Raw genomic sequence first — 21546 nt, forward strand, 5'->3', positions numbered from 1 at the left:
CACAACTTCCACTGCTTCACAACCTTCCCAAGCTGTCTCCTGAGGTAAAACTTGAACATGACCAGCTAACGTACTGCTATCCTATGACCTTGGCAAGGCTGGTATAGCGGTATAGTGGATAACAACCCTGTCTTTCCTGTGGCAGATGAGCACACTACATTACACTACACCACAAGCTTCAGTAGTCTTTGGAAAAGACTTCTATCCCTGAGGCTCAATCACATTTCTCATTTGTACCCCTACCCCTTGTTTCAGAGAGTCACCCTTCTTATTGGAACTGACTACTAGCACTAGACTTTTACGCTTGCCATAAAGGAAAGAGCCATTGAAACTATGGTGAGCCATGCAACCCTTACACTTCACCCTACCCCTTTATCCTAACAAGACTCCCTACAGCAAGACAAATGAGATTGGGCCTCAAATCTTTTACTTTTGGTAACTTGATTTATAGGTAAGTCTCTTTGGAAAAGAGCACCAGGCAAATGCCGTATACGTAGATGATGTGCTATTGTTCACAGATAATCAACAGTTTTAAGGATAAGGAAGTTCTCTCCAGGAAGATCTCACTAATGTTGAAGGTATGAGTAAAGGAAGCTGCACTGGACGCATTTCCTGAATGAGCCATATCCTGCCATTGCTTACAAACTGTACTGTATACCCAACTACCTAACTCCCTGGCTTCATCATATCGTATTCTTTCGTGAAACAATAAACAGCATTTCACCAGTGACTGAATCATCTTTCGCCAAGTGGACTGACACATAAAACAGCAGGAAAAGTAGAGGACAAGCTTCCGAGTAACCAGGACAAAAAGGTAGGACTGGAGGAACAGTTTTCTCTGAGAACAAAGACCTGACACCAATCACTCTGCTCCACTTTTGCTGCGAAATTACTGTGAAAATCGTCCGAAACAATATAAAAAAAACTCATCAAAAAGTAACAGGTTTGCTCTTTTTTTTCCTCCTGGAAGCCTCAGAAGAAGAAAAAAACATCTTCAGGACTGCTCTGTAGAAACGATAAGACCCAGATAAGACCAGAGGGAAACTGGAACTGATAAGTCAAGAGGAGAGCTCCCTGTGCAGAACTCAAGGACTGGCAGTTAAACGGAATATCAACCCGTGGGATTCCACAACTCCCCTGAATGAGGAAAACAGGAGGGCTGATGTGAATGAGTTTGAGTTTTGGGTTACATAATAGCTTTACATGATGTGCAAGCCTTGTCAGGCTATACGATGGGCCTTGTTTGAAGATAGAGTCGTCAGAGAAGAAAATGATGGCTAGATAATAACCAACCAAAAATAACGCCAACGAGAAAAGCTGGATTTGTGTGGGACCCTTTATAAAGGAGTGTAGCTACATTAAGACTTCATAACCTACCAATTAAGTTTGAGTAGGTCTTCTACCCCTTATTAGTGTGCCAACACAACAGATCTGACCGTCTGAGGCATTGGCTCCACAAGACCTCTGAAGTGTTCTGTGGTATCTGTGGTATCAAGACTAACCCTAAGACTAATTGGTAGATCCATGGATCACATTAAGTTAAGGATCATTGGAAGCCCATGACCCTGTTGTCCATTCATTGGTTGTTCTTTCTTGGAACACCTCACCAGACCTGACTCATGTTTTTGAGATGTTCTGACCCTCCAGTCATCTGGCCTTTTTCAGTTTTGTTCTTGTTAAAGTGTAATTTTACTGTTTAACTTGCTGCTGTGATGGGCAGTGCTGCACCACTGGACACCAGCACCGGAGCTGGGCAATGGAGGGGAAAAATCAGTGGAATTGGGTCTCAAAACTCCAATTCCCATTTCCCAATTGCAATTGGCACTCTATTTAAACCCCAGTCAAACCACACATTCCTGTCGCACCTTTGTAGAGATTTAAAGGAAAGTAAAAGGCTCACGAAAGAAGCAAAAGAAAAGCCACAAAAAAAGAAAATAAAAGATCTCCCTCATACAATATATATCCAATTTCTTGACAGATGCCACTGTAGATTAATGTAAACCAATGTTTTTACTTCAGCTATCAGTGGTACTAATGTTAAGGCAGATCAGCATACACCAGCACTGAGTGCTGTGCTTATGAAGCATCATTTTAGTGTTTTTGAAGAACTTATGCGATTATCATTAAGACCTATCTTGTATCCAACGTCGCTTATACTTTTATCAGAATTACATTTAAAATGACCAAACTGATTTAATAAGTTCTCCATTTATTAAGAACTATAAGCCGTAGATTAGAGTAGATGTATTTTAAACTTTCAGGAAGTTTACCACCGCCTAAACCACATGATACATTGACTGAAAAAAAAGATGGCTGAATAACATTACTAGGTATGGCCGTAGCTAGTGATGCTACAAAGTCTATTCTGCATCTAAGCATGTCCCAATCCAATCCAGTAGGTTGTGACCAAGTGGATCCAAGATTTTTTTGTTCAGGTATTGGCTCAAGTATTGGCTTCAAAAGCCCAATCCAGTTCCGACACTACAATAGGCTCCAATAAACAGCAAGATTCTAAGCTACAGCAGTGAAGAACCTCTCAGAAGGCAACAAAACTGTTTAAGAGAATGCATTGTGCAACTTTTTTACAGTGGAACATGAAAAATTCCAGAATATCTGTGGTGCTTGAACTTAGACTGTTTCCTGAGACCATTTGTTTCGGAAATATTGGGTGAGCAAAACAAAAAAGAGCGGTATTTTAAGTAATAAATACAGTGAGGTTAGCAGTTAGCAGCAAAAACTGAAAAGACACTCAAAGCTAATGCTGGCTTCTAATTCTAACTCTCCATTCCACCTTAAATAGTGCAACAGTTACACTATATTGCACTTGTGCACACTTAAACAGCAGAGCTGAACCGCTTCAGCATTTAAGATGGAATACAAACTGTAATTGTGTAAGAGAACAACTTTAGCTTAGCAAAAACAAAAAAAAAAAAAAACTTGATCCCGACATTCCTTTCTAGAATCATTTAAAAAGAAAAAAGGCTGATTCTCTTGTTTGTAAGATTTAGTCACTTTAAGGTATAGTCTACAAGGAATGACCCTAGGTTTCTGACTAAATTAGCATTAGCATAGCACTGCTACCTACTTAGATAGATAGATAGATAGATAGATAGATAGATAGATAGATAGATAGATAGATAGATAGATAGATAGATAGATAGATAGATAGATAGATAGATAATTTATTTATGCCGAAAGAAATTTAGGCATTTACTTTGCTCTAATCCTGGTGTATTTTTTTACAAGACATACAAGAACACATTTAACAATAGTTTTTTTTCTTTGGTGTTTACTTGATGTCTGCCATTTAATGTTATTCCTCTTGAGGCTCGTCTTGTCTCTTGAGCGCTAATCCCGCAATGTTAGCGTAGCGCCTGAACGCAGTTTAATCATAACAGAAAAGACACTTAAGCGTTTTAACCCCTCTACACCACGGGGGGTAGTCCTGTAATAACGTGCCGGGATTGACCCCGCACTTGCCTTTTCGAGCGGGCTTGCTTTTGATTAAAAGATTAGTCTTCATGTCTGGATACAAGAAGAGCTGGAATGCTAGCTTAGCTTGCTCGCCCGGACCTACAGGACGGACTAGTGTTCATAACGGCCTGAGCTCTGGAAATGGCTCCAAGCCATTTCCTCCATAAAGTGTAAGTACACCTATGCATCATAATGTGGACATGTTGTCTCTGGGTTGTTATTGTCCTCTTGAGGGACATGCTGAGGTTTTCAAACGTATCAAATATAAAGAGGGAAATCCTTTTAATGCTTTTATGTCGGGAGGATGGAAGCAGGGGAAATGTGTCTGCTGACACGTGGGGGCGGGGGGATTGAGAGAATGAAGGCTTTTGCTTTATAGGTGAAGATACAGAGTACCAGCAAAAGTTTGGACACAGCTTTAATTCAGTTTTTTTTTTCACAATTTTAATATTTTATTATAATTTGCAGTGTTTTGCACTGTTTAGAAAACAAAACCAGAATATATGTTATACTTTAGATCCTTCAAAGTCGGCACCTCTTGCATCTTGGCTGGATTTTCTCAGTCAGATTTATGAGGTAGAGTCTCCTGGAATTCAGGTTTTCAGTTAACAGCTGTGCTGAACTTGTTAAGAGTTAATTCACTTAATGTATTTCCCTCTTAATGTGTTAGGGATTTAGAGTAAAGAGGTAGAGTTGGTATACAGTGAAAAGCCCTATTTGAGTAATGTTCTAATCCATATTATGACAAGAACTTCTCAAATTAGTAAAGAGCATTCAAAAAGACCATCAAAAACAGTACGATGAAACTGGCTCTCATCAGGACCACCCCAGGTAAGGAAGACCAAGGGTTTCCTCTTTTACACAGGATAAGCTAATCAGAGTTAGCAGCCTAAGAAACCTAAAAAATGTTTACAGCAGCACTCCAGATAAGAGCACCTAAATGCTTCACAGATTCCTTATGTGTGGGAAATTGACTACAAATGGTATGTTTTACTGCGCCCACCCTTAGCACCAATCTAACCACCACTTAGCAACAATATAGCATCCACCTGGCATGCCATAGGAACCAACTACAGCTTGTTGATAAGAAATACTGCTCTGGAAAAAAAAATAGGAGACCACTTAAAACGATAAGTTTCTATGATTTTACCAAATTGAAAAGCTCTGGAATATAATCAAGAGGAAGATGGATGATCACAAGCCATCAAACCAAACTGAACTGCTTGAATTTGTGCACCAGGAGTTATCCAAAAGCAGTGTGTAAGACTGGTGGAGGAGAACATGATGCCAAGATGCATGAAAACTGTGATTAAAAACTTGAGTTATTCCACCAAATATTGAATTCTGAACTCTTAAAACTTTATGAATATGAACTTGTTTTCTTTGCATTCTTTGAGATCAGAAAGCTCTGCATCTTTTTTGTTATTTCAGCCATTCTTCATTTTCTGCAAATAAATGTTCTAAATGACAATATTTTTGTCATTTGGGAGAAATGTTGTCCATAGTTTATAGAATAAACCAACAATGTTCATTTTACTCAAATATATACCTACTGTATAAATAGCAAAATCAGAGAAACTGATTCTGCTCTTAATTTTTTTTCGAGAGCCGTAAGTTTTTTGTGTAGCAGTAAATTTGTAGGAGTAGAATTAATTATTGGTGTTAATGGGTTCATGGTAAAATAAATACTTTAATAACACCCAAACAACCATGTAGTACACCACAGCAACCAGTTTGTTACATGCTAGCAACCACTGCAGTCTACAGTCTCCACAGACACCACAGTAACCACTTGGTATCATCAACTTTGTCTTGCGACAAAAGGGCATAGAATTGCTTTTCCTTGATGTGGAGTGACTTAATGCCACAACTGCTGGTGTGATAATCTGCGATATGATAGTCAGTCACCCCTAGTAGTAATACAAGGGACACTAACAGCTCAGCAATATATGTAGGACATCCTTCAGTCACATGTATTGCCTTTTAACTTATATTGTTCAGCAGGATAATGTTCTCATCCACACACAGCAACAGCTTTCTAGGAATGTCTCCATGTCGCCAGTTTGCAACACTTCCTTGACCTGCATGGTTGCCAGATTTATCGCCAATCAAGCATTATTCCTACAAGCTAGGACACCAGGAAATGGTTCCTAGAAGACCTACATCGTAGGAGGTCTAAAAAAGTAGAGAAGCCCCCCCCTCTTCATCAGTGATCTGTGGGAGGAAGACCCCATCCTGTGCGTACAAGTTCGAAAAGATGTCCGTGACTTCACATGTGGGAAGACAGAGGCACACAATGCGTGGACGCCGTTCTGGGCGGCTTCTGTTTACGACCGCGGAGGTTGATCCAACTTGAGCACGAGCCAATTAATTGTCTCGACCTCAGGCCTCTCTCTTTCTCTCACACTCATGCATACACACTTCCCACATTTACGGCCAACACACACACACAACGGGGTCAAACGCGAGCCCGTAACAGCCAGGGCTGTATATACATCAACATTTTCTCATGCACAAATAGGGGCTAAATCCCACCAGCCCCCCACCCCACATTAAAAAGTGCTGCGCATCCTGTTTATGATTGAAATGCCTATAAATCCATCTCACACGGCAAGCCGTATATCTGTCACACCGCAGAAAGAAACAGCACACAAAGCAATTTGGTTTCTCCGCTCGGTCCCCACGCCGGAGCAAAGAGGGTGGGGTGGGGAGGGTGGGGAAGGTGGGGAGGGTGGGGAAGTGGAAGTCGGGTAATGGAGAGGGGTCTTGTCATCTTCTGCGCACAGTGAAACTGAAAGCTCCTCTTTTGGGAGGGGTGGGTTGGGGTGGAGGGGTTCGTAAAAAGCACTATTCAGAAAAGAGAATGCTCTTTAATATACGGTAAATGAGTGTGCATACGCACATACTCATATTCACACACACTCGCACACACTCGCGCAACTTTCTATGCGCTTTCTCATCTGCTCACTGCTGGCAAGCAGCCAGCTGGAACCAGTTCAGTTCTACTGTCGACGTCTTCATCAGAGCCGAAGTGGAAGAAAGGGGAAGAAGAGTGGAACCAGATTGAGCTTCCAACTGAAATTCCACCAAATTCCACCACCAATTCCTGATTCCTGCTTTGGTGTTCTACGTTTAAGTGAGAGCTCCGGTATCACATGGGAAAAATGTCTAAAAAGAGTTATTTTGCATTTTACATTTATTTTAAAAGGTTCTGTATATGTTGACTACAGTGGTAAAAGTCAAATTGGTACCACTTTAAAATAAGACTACCTTTATAAAGGGTTTATAAATGGTTTACAAAGGTGTTTATTAATTTTGTAAATACTTCAAAGCCCATTAATAAGCACTTCATAAATATATAACACCCTTAAACCCTTTAGAATGTTCTATATTATATTATCTAATATTAAAATTGATCCAAAAAAAATAATACATACAGCTCTGGAAAAAAATTAGAGACAAAATAAAGAGATAAAAATTATGGGTTTCTTTAATTTTAACAAATAAAAAAAAACCTCTGGAATAAAATCAAGAGGAAGATGGATGATCACAAGTCATCAAACCAAGCTGAACTGCTTGAATTTTTGCACCAGGAGTACAGGCATAAAGTTATCCAAAAGCAGTGTGTAAGACTGGTGGAGGAGAACACGCCAAGATGCAGGAAAACTGTGATTAAAAATTAAATCAGGGTTATTCCACCAAATATTGATTTCTGAACTCTTAGAACTCTAGGGAGAGATTTTCCGTCCAAAATCGCACCTTGTGTTCTCAGCTTAATTACTCCGGAATCCCTTCAAACATAAACATAATCTATATACGGTTAGAAAGGGTGGAACTTACTCTTTCTAAAAACAGTGATGACATCCCAGTGCCATAAAGCATTTACAAGAAACCCATTGAGAAAACACCTTAAAAAGTGTTTCAAAAAGATGTTTCAAACCAAATAATATCAGTAAATGACTCAAAAGTGTCCACAGAAAAAGTGTGAAACTACCTGCTTTACTCAAACTAAAGCTAGTTATGCTGCGCACTACTTTATATAGTTTTATATAATTTTATTTGCACCTTTTTACTAAGTACTTATTTTGCACTAAACATTTTTATTTATTTAGACTAAAAAGTTTACGTTTTTGTATATAGTTTTCTTTGTGTGTTCTGATTAAAATACTGAAAGGCATAGGCTGCTCTGAGTGTCAGATTTTTAGTATCTACATGTATCCTAGAGGTGTGATTATCAAGAAAAATAAATCAGCCTGATGCTCTTCAAGTAATAATTAATAATCCATGTAATGAACTATCATCAATATTCTTATGCTTTTATAACTCATATACACTCTAGTCTAACCTTTTTTGAAAATATATCTTTGGTGTGAATATATTTAAAGTCTATACATTAAAAAAAAAAAAAAAAAAAAAACAGGCACTTGGTAAAATTTTGACCAAAACATGATCAGTTCCAGATGTATAGAAAATATAACAATTCTGCTTCCTTTTACATTTTAAATGATTATATTTTTGGACAGCCTTATGGCTTCTGGGGTAAAATAGATCAGGGCATGAGGCTGTGTGATATAATTACTGTGTTATAAGACCTGAAAGAGGAACTGACAAAAACAGAGAAAGAACACACCAAAACAGCCTAGGGTTCAAAGTGTTAAAAAAATAGAATAGCACTACTAAAGTAAATTCATGATTAGAATAAAACTTCAGAGGTTAATATCTTATGCTATCTTAGGATATTTTAGTACAGTTTAGTAATCGCTTGCATGTTTGGGATCTTTGGTGTTCAGCCTTTGGTCAAACGTTTCATTTTGTTCAGTTTTGGTTTCAGACAAAAGAATTTCTCACCTCTGCTTTTTTTATATTTCATTCTTTTTCTTTCTACTCCAGACTGACCCAGACCTTCTTAAAGGTCATCAATACTTAAAGACCTGGAGACCCCCAGTCCCATAACAGTCTGCTTGAGACGTCTGACCGGCCCAAAGCTGGAGACGAGACCCACCCACTTCTGAAAGCATGCAAGAGGGACCCAGGATGAGGTTGTTATAATTTCATGAGCCGTCACCGGTTGAGACGCAACACGACTGCCTAAATAATGCAACTCAGCTAGCGTTTTCCATTCAAATGGACGGACTCAGCGTGCTGCATCATCGGCGCCATCCGTGCCGTCGCCAGGCAGATTTTGACCTTGTTGAGGTAAAAAAAAAAAAAATGGCTTAACATATAAACAGCTTATCTATATGGGGCCAAACCCCTCAAGTATGGGGAATAGTTGTGGGGGATGGTGCTGGATAGCAGCCCATTTCCCCCCATGTAATTAAAGTATGGTCCATATTCATACTGGTCTGAATCTTGGCAGGCAGACAGACTGCAATCTTGCTGTAAATACCCTCCCATAATTACAGTTTCTCAAGCAAATGCAAACACAGGACAATCAGCATAAGGTAAATAAGATTTCATTTTGGATTTTCAACAGTTTACATTTTCACCAAAAAAAAAGCAATCATGGAAATGACGGATGCAGTTTGGTTTGGTGGATCATTTAAGTACAGTATAATCTGTCACACGATAACAAGTAGAATAACGTCACCCAAACACAAGAACATACGGCCATATGTGTCCACCTCATTTCCTGAGCTCAATACAAATTTCTATATCAAAGCTCTGCCCCCTTTTTAATGATTCAAGTTGGGAAGACCTTTTTGTCATAACTCATTAACCTTTAACCTTTGACTCCAATAATGAGGCCTGTTAGTTCAGGTCACAGTTCAAGACCACAGCAAAGCTACAGCAGGAATCTTCAAGCTTAAGAGTTTGAGTTGTAAAAACTGAAACACATTAGCTTTCTGCAGGTGAAATCTTCTTAAATCTGCTTAAAGCACATTTGCTTTTTTTAACACAGGAAAAAATCTAAGTGCGCCACAATTCGTCACAACAAACCACGTAAGAAGGTTCTCTCTTTGGTCAGATTTCTCTGTAAATACAAAAAAAAGTAAATACAAAAAGAAGGTCCTCTGTTTTAGACTAGTGTCGAATTACATCAAGAGTTAAAATGATTAAAACAGTCTAAATAGTGCATGTTTGAAAACATCCTAAGTTTTTGTGTGCCAACCCATAAAATTATTTTTTTTAGTTCATAAACGTTTCTTTAACTCTGTTTTGACTGTTTTGACAAATGTGAGCACTTTCCAGCACCTAAACCATTTGGTGTTCAGTTAAGCTACGACTGTACTGTGAAGAATTTGTAGAGTTTATACAGTGACATGCTGGTGAAGGTAATAGCATGCTTTAAAAAATTGTCACAACAAACTATGTAAGAACGTTTTCTCTTTAGTCAGATTTCTCTCTAAAGAAAGTAAATACAAAAAGAAGGTACTGTGTTTTGGACTAGTTTAGGATCACATCAAGAGTAAAAATGATTAAAACTGTCTAGAAAGTGTAGGTTTGAAAACACCCTAAGCTAATCTATTTAAAAAAACTTTTGGTGCCAACAAATAAAACATATTTTTTTATTTGTTCATGAATGTGTATCTAATTCTGCTTGTTTAATAAATGTGAACACTCCATTTGTTTTCCATCTCTTAGTCTATGGGCATGGATATTTAAAAGCAAAGTGCATCAACAACTTCAGACAACTTCAACAATGTCAGACCAAGACTTGACCTTAATTCTCCTTGTACTGTAGTGCAATGGAACAACACCACTTTTACTTATGGTATGGTTTAATTCCCAAGAGCCATTGTGAATGATTAGTACATTTAGAGTTTATACAGCGGCATGCCTATAAAAGTAATAGCGTGCTTGAACGACTGCCAAATTTCAGACGAATAAAAGAATACAATAAATACCAATGAATGAATTTCATATCATATCTAAGTCTTATTTTGTGGACTTTAGTAATTGCAGACTAAGGCTGAATGAAAATGATGCAATGCCATAAAAAACCCAAGGTCTTGCAAAGATATTTACTATTGAAACATTATGCTTAATTGAAGTATGCAGTATTTGTTCTTATTATTTCCTGGATGTGTTTTTAAATGGATTTGTATTCAGTTTTTTGCTTCTTTTGTACTATTTGGGCAGATTGTTGACACCCAACTAACTGCCTGTCGTCTGGTTGTCTGCAGAGAGAGTTGTCTTTCTGGTTTGTGTGTTTGTTTGTCTGTCTGTCTGGTTGTTCCAGTCACAACACTCTCGCGTTAATCATTTAAAAGGGGTTCCTCAAGTCTTAATGCTAGGTCCCTTTTTTTCCTTGTTCCGGATTTCTCTGCCTCGCTAAACCTGCTGTGTAAGGGTCCCTGTGGACACAGCATGCATGAATACACACACACACACACATATATCCTGAAGGCCAGCATAGCCCTGAGCAGACAGGTAACATGGGGGTAGTCTCACATATGGATTCTTCAGCCCTATGAAACACTAGTTAAACCACTAGGGCTAACATACCTGCTGGCTACTGGATTTAAATTTGTTAAAATTAACAATTAAAAATTGTTCGTTAGTTGACCGGAGGTCTCCACAAGATGTTCCACAAACCTCCCACAGAGGTAAAAGAATGTGGACAGCATCTATGAGGGCTTTGTTGGAGTGTTTATCCAGCCCTTATGAATTCCACCCGAGGGCATGTGGGTGTACGATTGACTCCAGTGCAGAGCCTCCACCAATGGACAGCAATAACTACCAAACCTTTATTGAAGCTTAAGGGGTTCAAGTCACATGTACTGTATACAGCAGATGTCTGGTAAGACATTACATTGTTTAAAACCAATAGGCGGACTTCCTGTGCTCTGAAAGCTTGAGAACTGACTACATCTGGATTCCATCAGCCTGATTCATTTCGATTAGTCTGATCACAAAACAAAAACAGTTTTTTATTCATTTTTAATAAGCTTCTGGAAGTGTTCCTAATCCCATGCAGTGATTTCCAATACAGAATCAGTAGAGCCTGTTGTTTTTTTTTTTTATGCAGTGCCGCCTGAGGGCCCGAAGATCACCAGCACACAGAAGTAAGTATCCATTATGCTCAAGAATTTCTCCAGATTCTTTAAATCTTTTGATGATATTATGAAATGTAGATGGTAGCTCATCCAAAGAATCTTCAATTCTATATTGAGGAACATTTTTTTAATTTAAGTTTATATTTAAATTAAGTTTATAGACATAGTTTTTCGCAGATTAGTGAACGTCTGTCTATTTCTGATTCTGAGACGCTCTAAAATACTCTTTTTATACCCAGTCATGTGAGCTAGCTGTAGATTTCGCCTATTACAGCTGTTTTTTTCCCACTGCAACTAGAGGCTGGATCTGATTTTGGCGTTATTAGTGTCAGATATCAGATATTGGCCAATCCAGATTCCAGTCCGCAGTTTGCGCTATACCATAATTCCACCATAAACGAGTGAATGTTTTTCAAGAAATGGTGAATTGGCATAACATTCTACCCAGCATCCAACTTTTTTTGGCAGCTAGCTAATATGCTAGCCCCAAGCTAAAACACTAGAAGTGGGCTATAATGCTAATCATACTCATTTTCTACATATTTCTAATGTTTAAGAAGTTGTTTTTCACAAAATGGTTCGAGATCTATCATTCAAAATGATTGAAAGGGACCACAGAAAGGCTAGCTCTAAGTAAGCTAGCGTGTTAGCCTGGGTGTGATGTATGGAATTTGAGGTGTATCAATTCACACACACACTGATTTATGAGTAGCGTGATCCTGTGGATTCCTTATTATCACTAAAGAACTTGACATGGTTGAAAGGTCCCAAATCTAGCATGGCTTCTGATAGCACACTTCCGCAACGGTCGCGCTCCTCCCCCAACCCTCAGACAAACACACACACACACACACACATACACACACACACAAACACACACACACACACACTACCCTTCTCTCCCAGGCTTGGGGTCTCCACCAGCCCAGGTGTGGGAGTGTGAGGCCGGTCATGCAGGTGTGTTTATGGCAGCCAGTGCATAGGCATGACGAATGGCCTTTAGAGATAAGCGCACACAAAGGCCTCTATTATTCCCAGGTTGCCAGATAACCATCCCTCAACCTGTTCCCATGTCACTTTCTCTGTCCACGGATCAATGCGGGGGTCACCTGGGACTGAGGTCACTGCTCCCAACAGTCATTAAAACAGCCCCCCCCCCCCCCCCACCCCCCTGCACCACAAGTGGCCCATGTCAATTAGGTCCAGGGGTTTGGCTCCTCCAGGGCATTTCTGGCCTCTTATCTCAATCCATTATTGCAATCTTGCGTGACCAAATATGGGTAGATTTCACAAAATTACGCAGAGCTTAACGGTGCTTCAAACCAGAGACAAGACGACAAAAAAATAATAATAAAGGGCCTAGGTCTTACTTTTTTTTTCTTTTGTACTGTTTTCTACCTCTTTTTGAGTCTTTTTGAGAATTAAACAAGCTATTTTTTTATATTACTGTGCCTTTAAGACTGATATAATATATGTAAATAGCCTCTATTCTGATTTGCTTTTGATTTTCCTTGTACTGTGTTAGGCTTCCACTGAAAAAAATGATGCGTAAATTTTTTTACTTTAAAAAAGTTTCGGAACTTTCTGCATTTCCTTTTTTTTTAAGTAAATTTTATTTTATGTATCTTTGAGTAACTTCAACTCGGTTTCAACACTTAAATGTTACATAGAGTAAATAAGTAAACTCTGAACTTCAGTCAATCCTTTCTTTTAGTAACCTTTACTTAATTTCTGCATACAATATTACCTAATTACAATTACTTAATGTATACAATATTTCTCAAATAATTTATGATACATAATATATAATAATAATAATAATATTTTTTTTTAGTTAAAACACACATATTTTTATTTAGTAATATTGTATAAATTAAGTAATTGTAATTAAGTAATACTGTATACAGAAATGAAGTAAAGTTTACTAAAAGAAAGGATTGATTCAGCTAAAATGAATAAAGTAAAGTTTACTAAAATAAAGTATTGACTAAACTTCAGTTCACTTATTTACTCTATGTAACATTTAAGTTTTGAAACCGAGTTAAAGTAACTTAAATTAATCTGTTAAATAAATGTTTCCATGCCTTTTCCAGATCTAACACTTCAAGTTAGCGTCTCTTACCTTGTGGTTCTTGCCATGGCGGTAGATCATCCAGTCTTCTCCATTGGTGCTGACCTCCAGCTTGAAGGTGGTGACGTAGTAAGACTTCTGAGTCTCTTTAGAAATGGCTCCCTGAGTGGCGATGCCGGTCAAGACCTTCAGGAAGTGTAGGTCCACCTGTGAAATAGAGTAAGTAGAGAAAGTGTAAGTTGAGGATATTTGATTTGGAGAAGAAATGGAAAAGAAACAGCGTTAAACCAGAGTAATCAAGTGTTTTTTCCAAACAAACCGATTTTAATCGGCTATTATCGTTCAGCGTGTTCAGCCGATTGCCGATAGCATTGAACTTTTATCCTTTCCATGCAAATTTTGCAATAACTAATCGCAAGTACGTTTTTTTTTTTTTTTTCATTCGTCCTCCATGTTTTAGGAATGTTATGTGGAGGTCACCTGTTTCTAGGGTTCTAAGAAATTATTGAGACTTTTGAGTGATACTGAATAGATTCTCAAAAGCCCAGTATTGATTTTTAATTAACACTTTAAAACAGACTCATGCAATTTTTTTGTAGTCCCTAGGAGACAAAAATAAATAAATAAATAAATTAAAACATGGTTAAAATCACATAAATTTTTTAACTGCTTACATCTAAAATTTAATATAACATAATTAAACATAATACTATAAAATAATTTATCAGCACATTATCAGCAATTTATTTTGCTGAAATAATGTCTGGCATGTGTTACTGTTTCCTACCATATTTTTTATTTTATTTTATTTTTTTTTTTTTTTTCTATTTTTATGTGACTATAGTAGAGCTGGGAGGTTAATCAAATTAATTTGATTAATCAAGTTACTATTTTTGTGCATGTCTTTACATATAAAAGCTTGCAAGCAACTGCTCTGCTGAGTTGTTGCGCTAAGAACTACTCAGTGTATCCCTTGTAACAGAAAAGTGCATTTAGGTGTATCTGTTAAAAGTATACTTAACATGGAAAAGTACATAGTTTTAAGATTAAAATTAATATGCACTTAAATCAATACTAAATGTACTATTTTGGAACAACTTATGGCAACTTAAGTATATTTCAATTGTAATTAATCTATTTTTAAAAATACAACATTAAAGCATTCAATTGTGCTTTTGAGTGCTTTTTTTCCATATAACTTCTGCAAACTTAAGTAGATTTAAAAATGTTTTTTTTTTAAACATCATTTTTAATACACTTGAAGTATTTTGCACATGTACTACTTTACGTATAGATGCACATATCGTGTACACCTTACAGCTACTGGAAAAAACTACACTAAAATGCACTTTTTAATGCCACTACATGTATTTTCTATCAACACACCATATCATTTAAAGCATACTGCTTAAAAAAACATACAGACAAAGTATATTAAATGTGCACTTAATGTACTTTTAGTATTCTTTACCTTTACATTTAAACATACTTTTAATGATCTTAGGTATACTTCATTTTTTTAGAAGGGATGAGCTGAAAGATGCACTCTTTAGAGGGTTATCCTGTTAGTAATGATAAAAGTCTTTTAAAATTCTCTTTTACTCATTATTTTTTTTCTCCATGAGACATGCTATTCTTACACATTGTAAAAAATTACAAGTTTTAGTTACAAATGTGATTAAAAAAAAAATTTAGAATTGGCAGCAACTTGGTAACGATGGCAATGAGCCTCACACAGAGCTGCTGTAAACCCTGTAAACTCCTGAATATGATCTGATTGGCTCACTTGATTGGATAATTTGGCCGATATTTTGGCTGCATATGGACAGATACTGATGTATCATAGCCAATCGAATTTGAACTTCTCTAAGGATCTATCTCCTAAAAATACCCTCCCACTTTATCCATTCCACTTTGAAACTACAACAAATTCAATCTGCTAGCTCATGCCAGAAAAAGTCGTACAGCTTTCCTTATGAAGCTTCGCTGATGATTTATTGTCAGGGTGATCCTGAAGGAGAATAACCTTAGCACAAGGTGATTCAGCCTCTGATCCATCAAAAACACGACACGAGTGTTTCCAGGACCGAACGTTATCGCCGCTCTGGAGAGGATGGTGAAAGAATGCACGAGGGAAGTGGGGGGAGGAAGGGGGGGGGGTCTAAAAAATCGATGGTGCAGGAGAAGATTGCTAACCATGGATTCCTGAGGAGTGCCCTCATCCATCACGAGGTGGTTACCGCCATAGTAGGCCCTCCACGCATCATCACTCCACGCCGAGACAACAAACACAGCGTTCATGGAGCGTGGCGTCTACCCAGGGGCAGGACAGAGTGTTCCTGCGAGGGTGGATTGTGTGGGTCTTTGAGAGTTTGTGATAGAACAGTTCTTAAGTCCTCAACTGACAGGCCTAAAAGTGGGTCAGGAGCAGCAGGCTCCTTCCTTCTTTCTTCAGACACTGAGCTTTTATTTTGAAATTAGTGATGGGAATTCCGGCTCTTTTTAGGCTCGGCTCACTAAGAAGATCCGGCTCTTTCGGCTCCCAAGTGGCTCCTTGGATTTTTTTGGTTTCTTAAATCAATTTATTACAAAAATGTATGCTTAAAATGCATTACTAGCGTAAAAACATACAGAGGTTGTACAATGAAACTGAAACACCTGGTTTTAGACGACATTAATTTATTGTCCCGACGGACAGTTCCGGTGGAAACAGGAGAGTTGAGGTGCTCATTGAATTCTGCCGTGATTTGGGCAGCCGTGGTTTTATGTTTTTGGGATACAATCCGTGTTAGCCCCCGAACATCCCTTTCAGACAGCTTCCTCTTACAGCGTCCACAGTTAATCCTGTTGGATGTGGTTGGTCCTTCTTGGTGGTATGCTGACATTACCCTGGATACCGTGGCTCTTGATACATCACAAAGACTTGCTGTCTTGGTCACAGATGCGCCAGCAAGACGTGCACCAACAATTTGTCCTCTTTTGAACTCTGATATGTCACCCATAATGTTGTGTGCATTGCAGTATTTTTAGCAGAACTGTGCTCGTACTCTGCTAATTGAACCTTCACACTCTGCTCTTACTGGTGCAATGCGCAATTAATGAAGATTGGCCACCAGGATGCTCCAATTTAGCCATGAAACCTCCCACACTAAAATGACAGGTGTTTCAATAATTTGCACATTTAGAGATTGGACCTGTTTGTTTACTTGAAATTTCATTTCATAATTTATTTTTGTATAAATAAAGCAAATGCAACAAATGCATCTGCATCTGCAATGCTCTGTTGACAACAGTGTTATAGACCTCTCATTGGCTTCCTAACACTAAAAATAAAGATGCCACAAAGGGATTCTTCATGTGATAAATGCCATAGAAGACCACTTTTGGTTCTACCAAAAAAATAGTTTCTCAGAGAATACCAGATGCTCTACATTCTTGTCAATTTTCTTAAACCAAACTTGCAAAATAAAGCGATAAAGCAAAAATGTGTAGCTTCTGGGTATGTGAGTTCCAGGGTATTGGTATGAGGTCAACCAAGGACTGAAAAAAAAATGCTAAGGACTGTGACGGGGTGCATAGGGTAGATGGAATATGCAAATTACAATTTTTTGGGTTCATCCTCCATGTTTTAGGAATATTATGTGGAGGTCACATGTTTCTAGGAGGTCACATGTTTCTAAGAAAATATTGATACATTTGAGTGATACTGAATTGATTCTTAAAAGCCTAGTATTGATTTTTAATTAACACTTTAAAACAGACTTATGCACGCTCATTTTTTTGTAGTCCCAAGGAAGCAAAACATCTAAAAAAAAAAAATTATAATTAGTAATAATTAGTTGAGACATTACTTAACCATTTAATATTATTTAATACTGGGGTAATTACTGTTATTTGAGAGTTACCCATTTTCTTAAGTGAAACATAAGGAAGTTATGTTTGCACCATGTTTAATATAAAAGCTGCATGTAAGGTTAAAGGGGGCTGCTTACTATTATTTTAAGCAAACGAAAAAACAGAAAAAAATGTTTAAATTAAATCTAAAAGAATGTTTTCATTTGATTATAAATAAAAAAAACACTGAAACTGTTAATGGTAATCGAAAATCGATTTTTACATGGGCCACTCTATGCCCCAATCACTAGCATTGTAAGCCTGTTGGGAGTGTCGGCTAAAAGCTCTGTATTTCAAAAAGCTGGAGGTGAATGGAGGTGGGCTATTCGGCAAAAGTTCGTACTCATTATTATGTTTTAATACACTTCAAGTCCATTTCAAACCGGACTTCTAAACATCAACTACAGGTTCAATAAAACCTGTGCGAGTTTTTTTTAAGGTGGAAGTGACAATGTGTTTTAAGGTGGAATTGAAAAATGTGACGCTTTATACTCTGATGTCTGTAGTAGTGAGGAATTAGTTAGCTGTTTATATGAGCTTATATGAGTAGTTCTACAGTGAACTTAAAAATGCATGCTGTGAATCAATACGTATAAACAATACGTTTCAATAAGTATGACGTATAAACTTTTATTATAAATTAAAATAAAAAAAATCGATTTGGGGTTAAAAAAAAAAAAAAAAACATCCTAGATTTGTTTACATTTAAGTCACTACTCAAAACCTACCTCTTCAGACCTGCTTTAATCCATAATGTAATTAAGAAAACTCGAGAAACTATATTTGGTTTTTTTTATATATATTTATAAATTTTAAATTGTCATTAGAAAAAATTATCTATATTTTTATTTTTGTGTTCAATTTAAAGACTGTCCCTTTTTATTGTTCTTTTAATTTGTACCTTATTTTTGTATGTAAAGCGCCTTTGAGAATCTAGGAAAGCGCTATATAAATACAATGTATTATTATTATTATATACAGATGCAATTCATGTTCAGTGCTCTGCAAACGTCCTTAAGAAAAACAAAAAAAACAAACCACTGCATTTCTTTGGCTTGAGACTTAATATCAAAGCACAAATGTTGATCCTGGGACTAGTTTATAATTACTGGGCCTAAACCCTACCTGAATGTACTCTTTGTTGCTGTCCTCTGATGGCGTCCAGGCATTGTCCTCGTTATTGAGGCGGGCCAGCCGGGGCTGCCAGCGTCCATCGTAGAAGGAGGAGGACGCGGTGATCTGCTCATCAGAAATCTTGCCCGACTCCAGACCAAAAGCTGTACTGCAGTGGAAGGCTGGTGGAGAGGGGGGAGGGAGGGAACAGAGAAAGACATGAGTGAAAAAGAGAGAGAGAGAGAAAGAGAGAGAGGTAATGGAAGACCTTTCATCATCCCTTGTTCCTCATGCTCTGCTTACAACTTGGAAGAGATTGTGTTACTACTGAATGAGGAAGAAACAATGTAAACAGACAAAGAAAAAGAAAAAGGAAGGGAATCTGAAAGAGGTCTGAAAGAGGAATGAGGTGTAGATAAAGCCAGACAGGGAGATAAGGGCTCATAAACGATGGACAGATGAAAAGATAGATAGAGTGGACAGAGCTACTACTCAACCTTTCTCAGATCATGATTAGCACTATAATAATGATTAAATGAGCGACTTCGTAAATGAACATTTAATCATGCTTACTGTCGCTAACTTCCTTGCGGGTCATGTTGTAGCGGGCGGAAAATCCGTCTTTGGCCACGGCCATGTCGGTGTGGAAGGTGAGGGACAGGAGCCCGGTCGAGGAGACGATCTCTGGAGGGATCTTCGTGCCGCAGTAGCGTCCAATTTGCGGAGACACTGTCAGATAAAGTCAAGAGAAATACACATTTATAACATAAAGAATGGCAGTGGTGTACATGTATCAGTAGACCTTTCCCAAGAGCGAAAGTCCTAAAAATCATTGCAATACACAATTTTTGTCATTTAAAGCCATTTCATTTTATGCCATTTATATAATAATTTTAATAGTTCACATGGTAAATGTTTTTAAATATAAATAATCCAAATTACCATATTTTTCATACTGTAAGTGCTCTTTTCTCATAATCCAGTGAGCCTTATGTATGAATTCTACCAGCCAGGTTGTATAGAGCAGTAAAGCCACTCACACACAGCATTATACAGGAGTTTCAGTGAAGTTTCTCCAGCACTGAGGCTGGAGCAGTATTAGCATTAGCTGCTAACCACAGCATTAGCTCTTTCGCCATTCAGAGGTGAGTATTATTGGCCTGTAGCCTGCTGCTAACTCCGGCTAGCACTGCTGAAGCAGTATTAGCATTAGCCGCTAAGCGAGGTAAATGCTAGCTCTTTCGCTGTTCAGATGTAAGTATTTTAGCTTGTAGTCTGCGTGTTTACCGTGTTAAAACAAGCTACGTGGGACAAATCACTAGCTATTATCACCCTGGCTTACCGGAACACTCAGGGTTCCTGAGTGTAGCACTGTTGGGTAGGTTAGCCTCAAAAGCAACAACTTTACAGGAGAGAGACAAACCCTCTCTAGCTTTCAATTGAAATCAATGTAAAAATAGTTTATTTTAGGTCATTTTGGGTCATTTCTGTTGGTCTTTTCACCAATATGTAAAAACTAAACTTAAAAAAATGGAGATGTTAATGTTTTTCATTTGACACCAAAGACACACTGAATGAACTAGACCAGCGTATTTATCCATTCGCAACATGCAGAATTCCAACAGATAGGTGACAGTGTCCTGTTATAATACTGTACTCCCAGGCTAGCATGTTAACCCCAAGCTAACACACCAGCCACAAACTAGAATGTTGGTAAAAAAAAAATGGTTTGATACATTTGACACAAAATAACCTCCAAAAAACTCTCAAACTCAGGGTAAACCCTCAATCTTGGTCTATAGTAGGTTGGGATCCTTATAATAGCAGCTAAAAGCTAATGCTATCTGTCTGGACAAAGCAACACCTGGCTTACCACAGAAAACACAAATATCCTTGCTAGTCTAAAAGATAACACCCTTTTTTAGCATTAGTTTTCAGTGAAAAGTCTCATTTAAACAACCTGCCTCAGATACAATTGATCATCTAAAACATGTTTAGTTTATACACTTTGCTTCTTCAGTTAAATGCTAGATTTATGAGGCTAATTTTTGTTGGTAAACACTGCAAAAAGGTCAACAAGTTGTGTGAAATCTTTTACTTTAATACATGCCTTCACTATTCTCTTTTCTAATCTCACAATGCTACATATTTTCCCAGTTCTGTACCTCCTAGAAACATATACATTTAAAGATGAACAGTCAACATAAATTGGGTGACTATTGACCTCTCATAGCTTCAGTTTATAACTAAAGAAACACAGTTTGGCCTCCCCACATCTCTTAGTTACATGGAATATATTTTATTTACTTTAGAATTAGCTAGAAAGCTGTTAGCATTTAGCTGATGCTAAACATCGACATGCCATGACAAAATTATACTAAAAAAGTGGAAAACTGTTATCTTGCACAGACAAACTGCTGTTAAGGCTAACCATTAGCAGCATTAGCGATATATGCTAACAAGCGTAGTGAAGCGTAGCCGCCATTAGCAGTCATAAAAATCAGCTGTCATTTAAAAAATAATGAAAAAAGAACAGCTTGAGAGCTTGAGTCTCAGCAGGGTCCTGATATTCCTCACTCTCGGGAACGGCTGACGAGACATAGCGTGATCCTCTGTCCTCAATCCAACCCAGTGCCACGGATTAGGAGGGCTTTTCTGTGACTTCTTTCACAAGTTCTGTCTGTTAGCGGCTTTGATTTACAGCCCCTCTTCCTCTCAGGCTTGTCGTTTTTTTAGTGTTTGTTTGTCTGTTTGGTATTTGGAGGGGTCAGGTAAAGGGTATGGTAAGTCTGACAGTTGGGAATAAGTGAAAATGTTTGGAAAAGGACAGCGCCCATTAGGGAGTCGTATATAATTGAGATCGCTGACATTATAGAAGCGCTTTATGAAATCTGAGCTTTGAGATGCTGAAAGTGCACAGAAAAAGGGCACAGAGCCCTCTTAATAGCAAAACTACTGAAAGGTCCACCTGGTTCCATTAAAAAATAATTAAAA

General features: G+C 37.8%; 1 protein-coding gene across 3 annotated transcripts in view; it reads right to left on the bottom strand.

Moving 5' to 3' along the window:
* The window catches only part of nrp2a (neuropilin 2a), a 144374-nt gene that overhangs the window by 45184 nt on the left and 77644 nt on the right, over nt 1-21546 (bottom strand). For all 3 annotated transcript variants that reach the window (XM_022674882.2, XM_022674883.2, XM_022674884.2), the window contains exons 5-7: nt 19126-19281; nt 18565-18734; nt 13597-13752 (exon numbers count right to left, since the gene is read on the bottom strand). In XM_022674882.2, coding sequence (XP_022530603.2) covers nt 13597-13752; nt 18565-18734; nt 19126-19281 — 482 coding nt within the window. The remainder of the gene's footprint in view (nt 1-13596; nt 13753-18564; nt 18735-19125; nt 19282-21546) is intronic.

This window comes from Astyanax mexicanus, chromosome 21 (assembly GCF_023375975.1).
Source record: "Astyanax mexicanus isolate ESR-SI-001 chromosome 21, AstMex3_surface, whole genome shotgun sequence".
Classification (NCBI taxonomy): Eukaryota; Metazoa; Chordata; class Actinopteri; order Characiformes; family Acestrorhamphidae; genus Astyanax; species Astyanax mexicanus.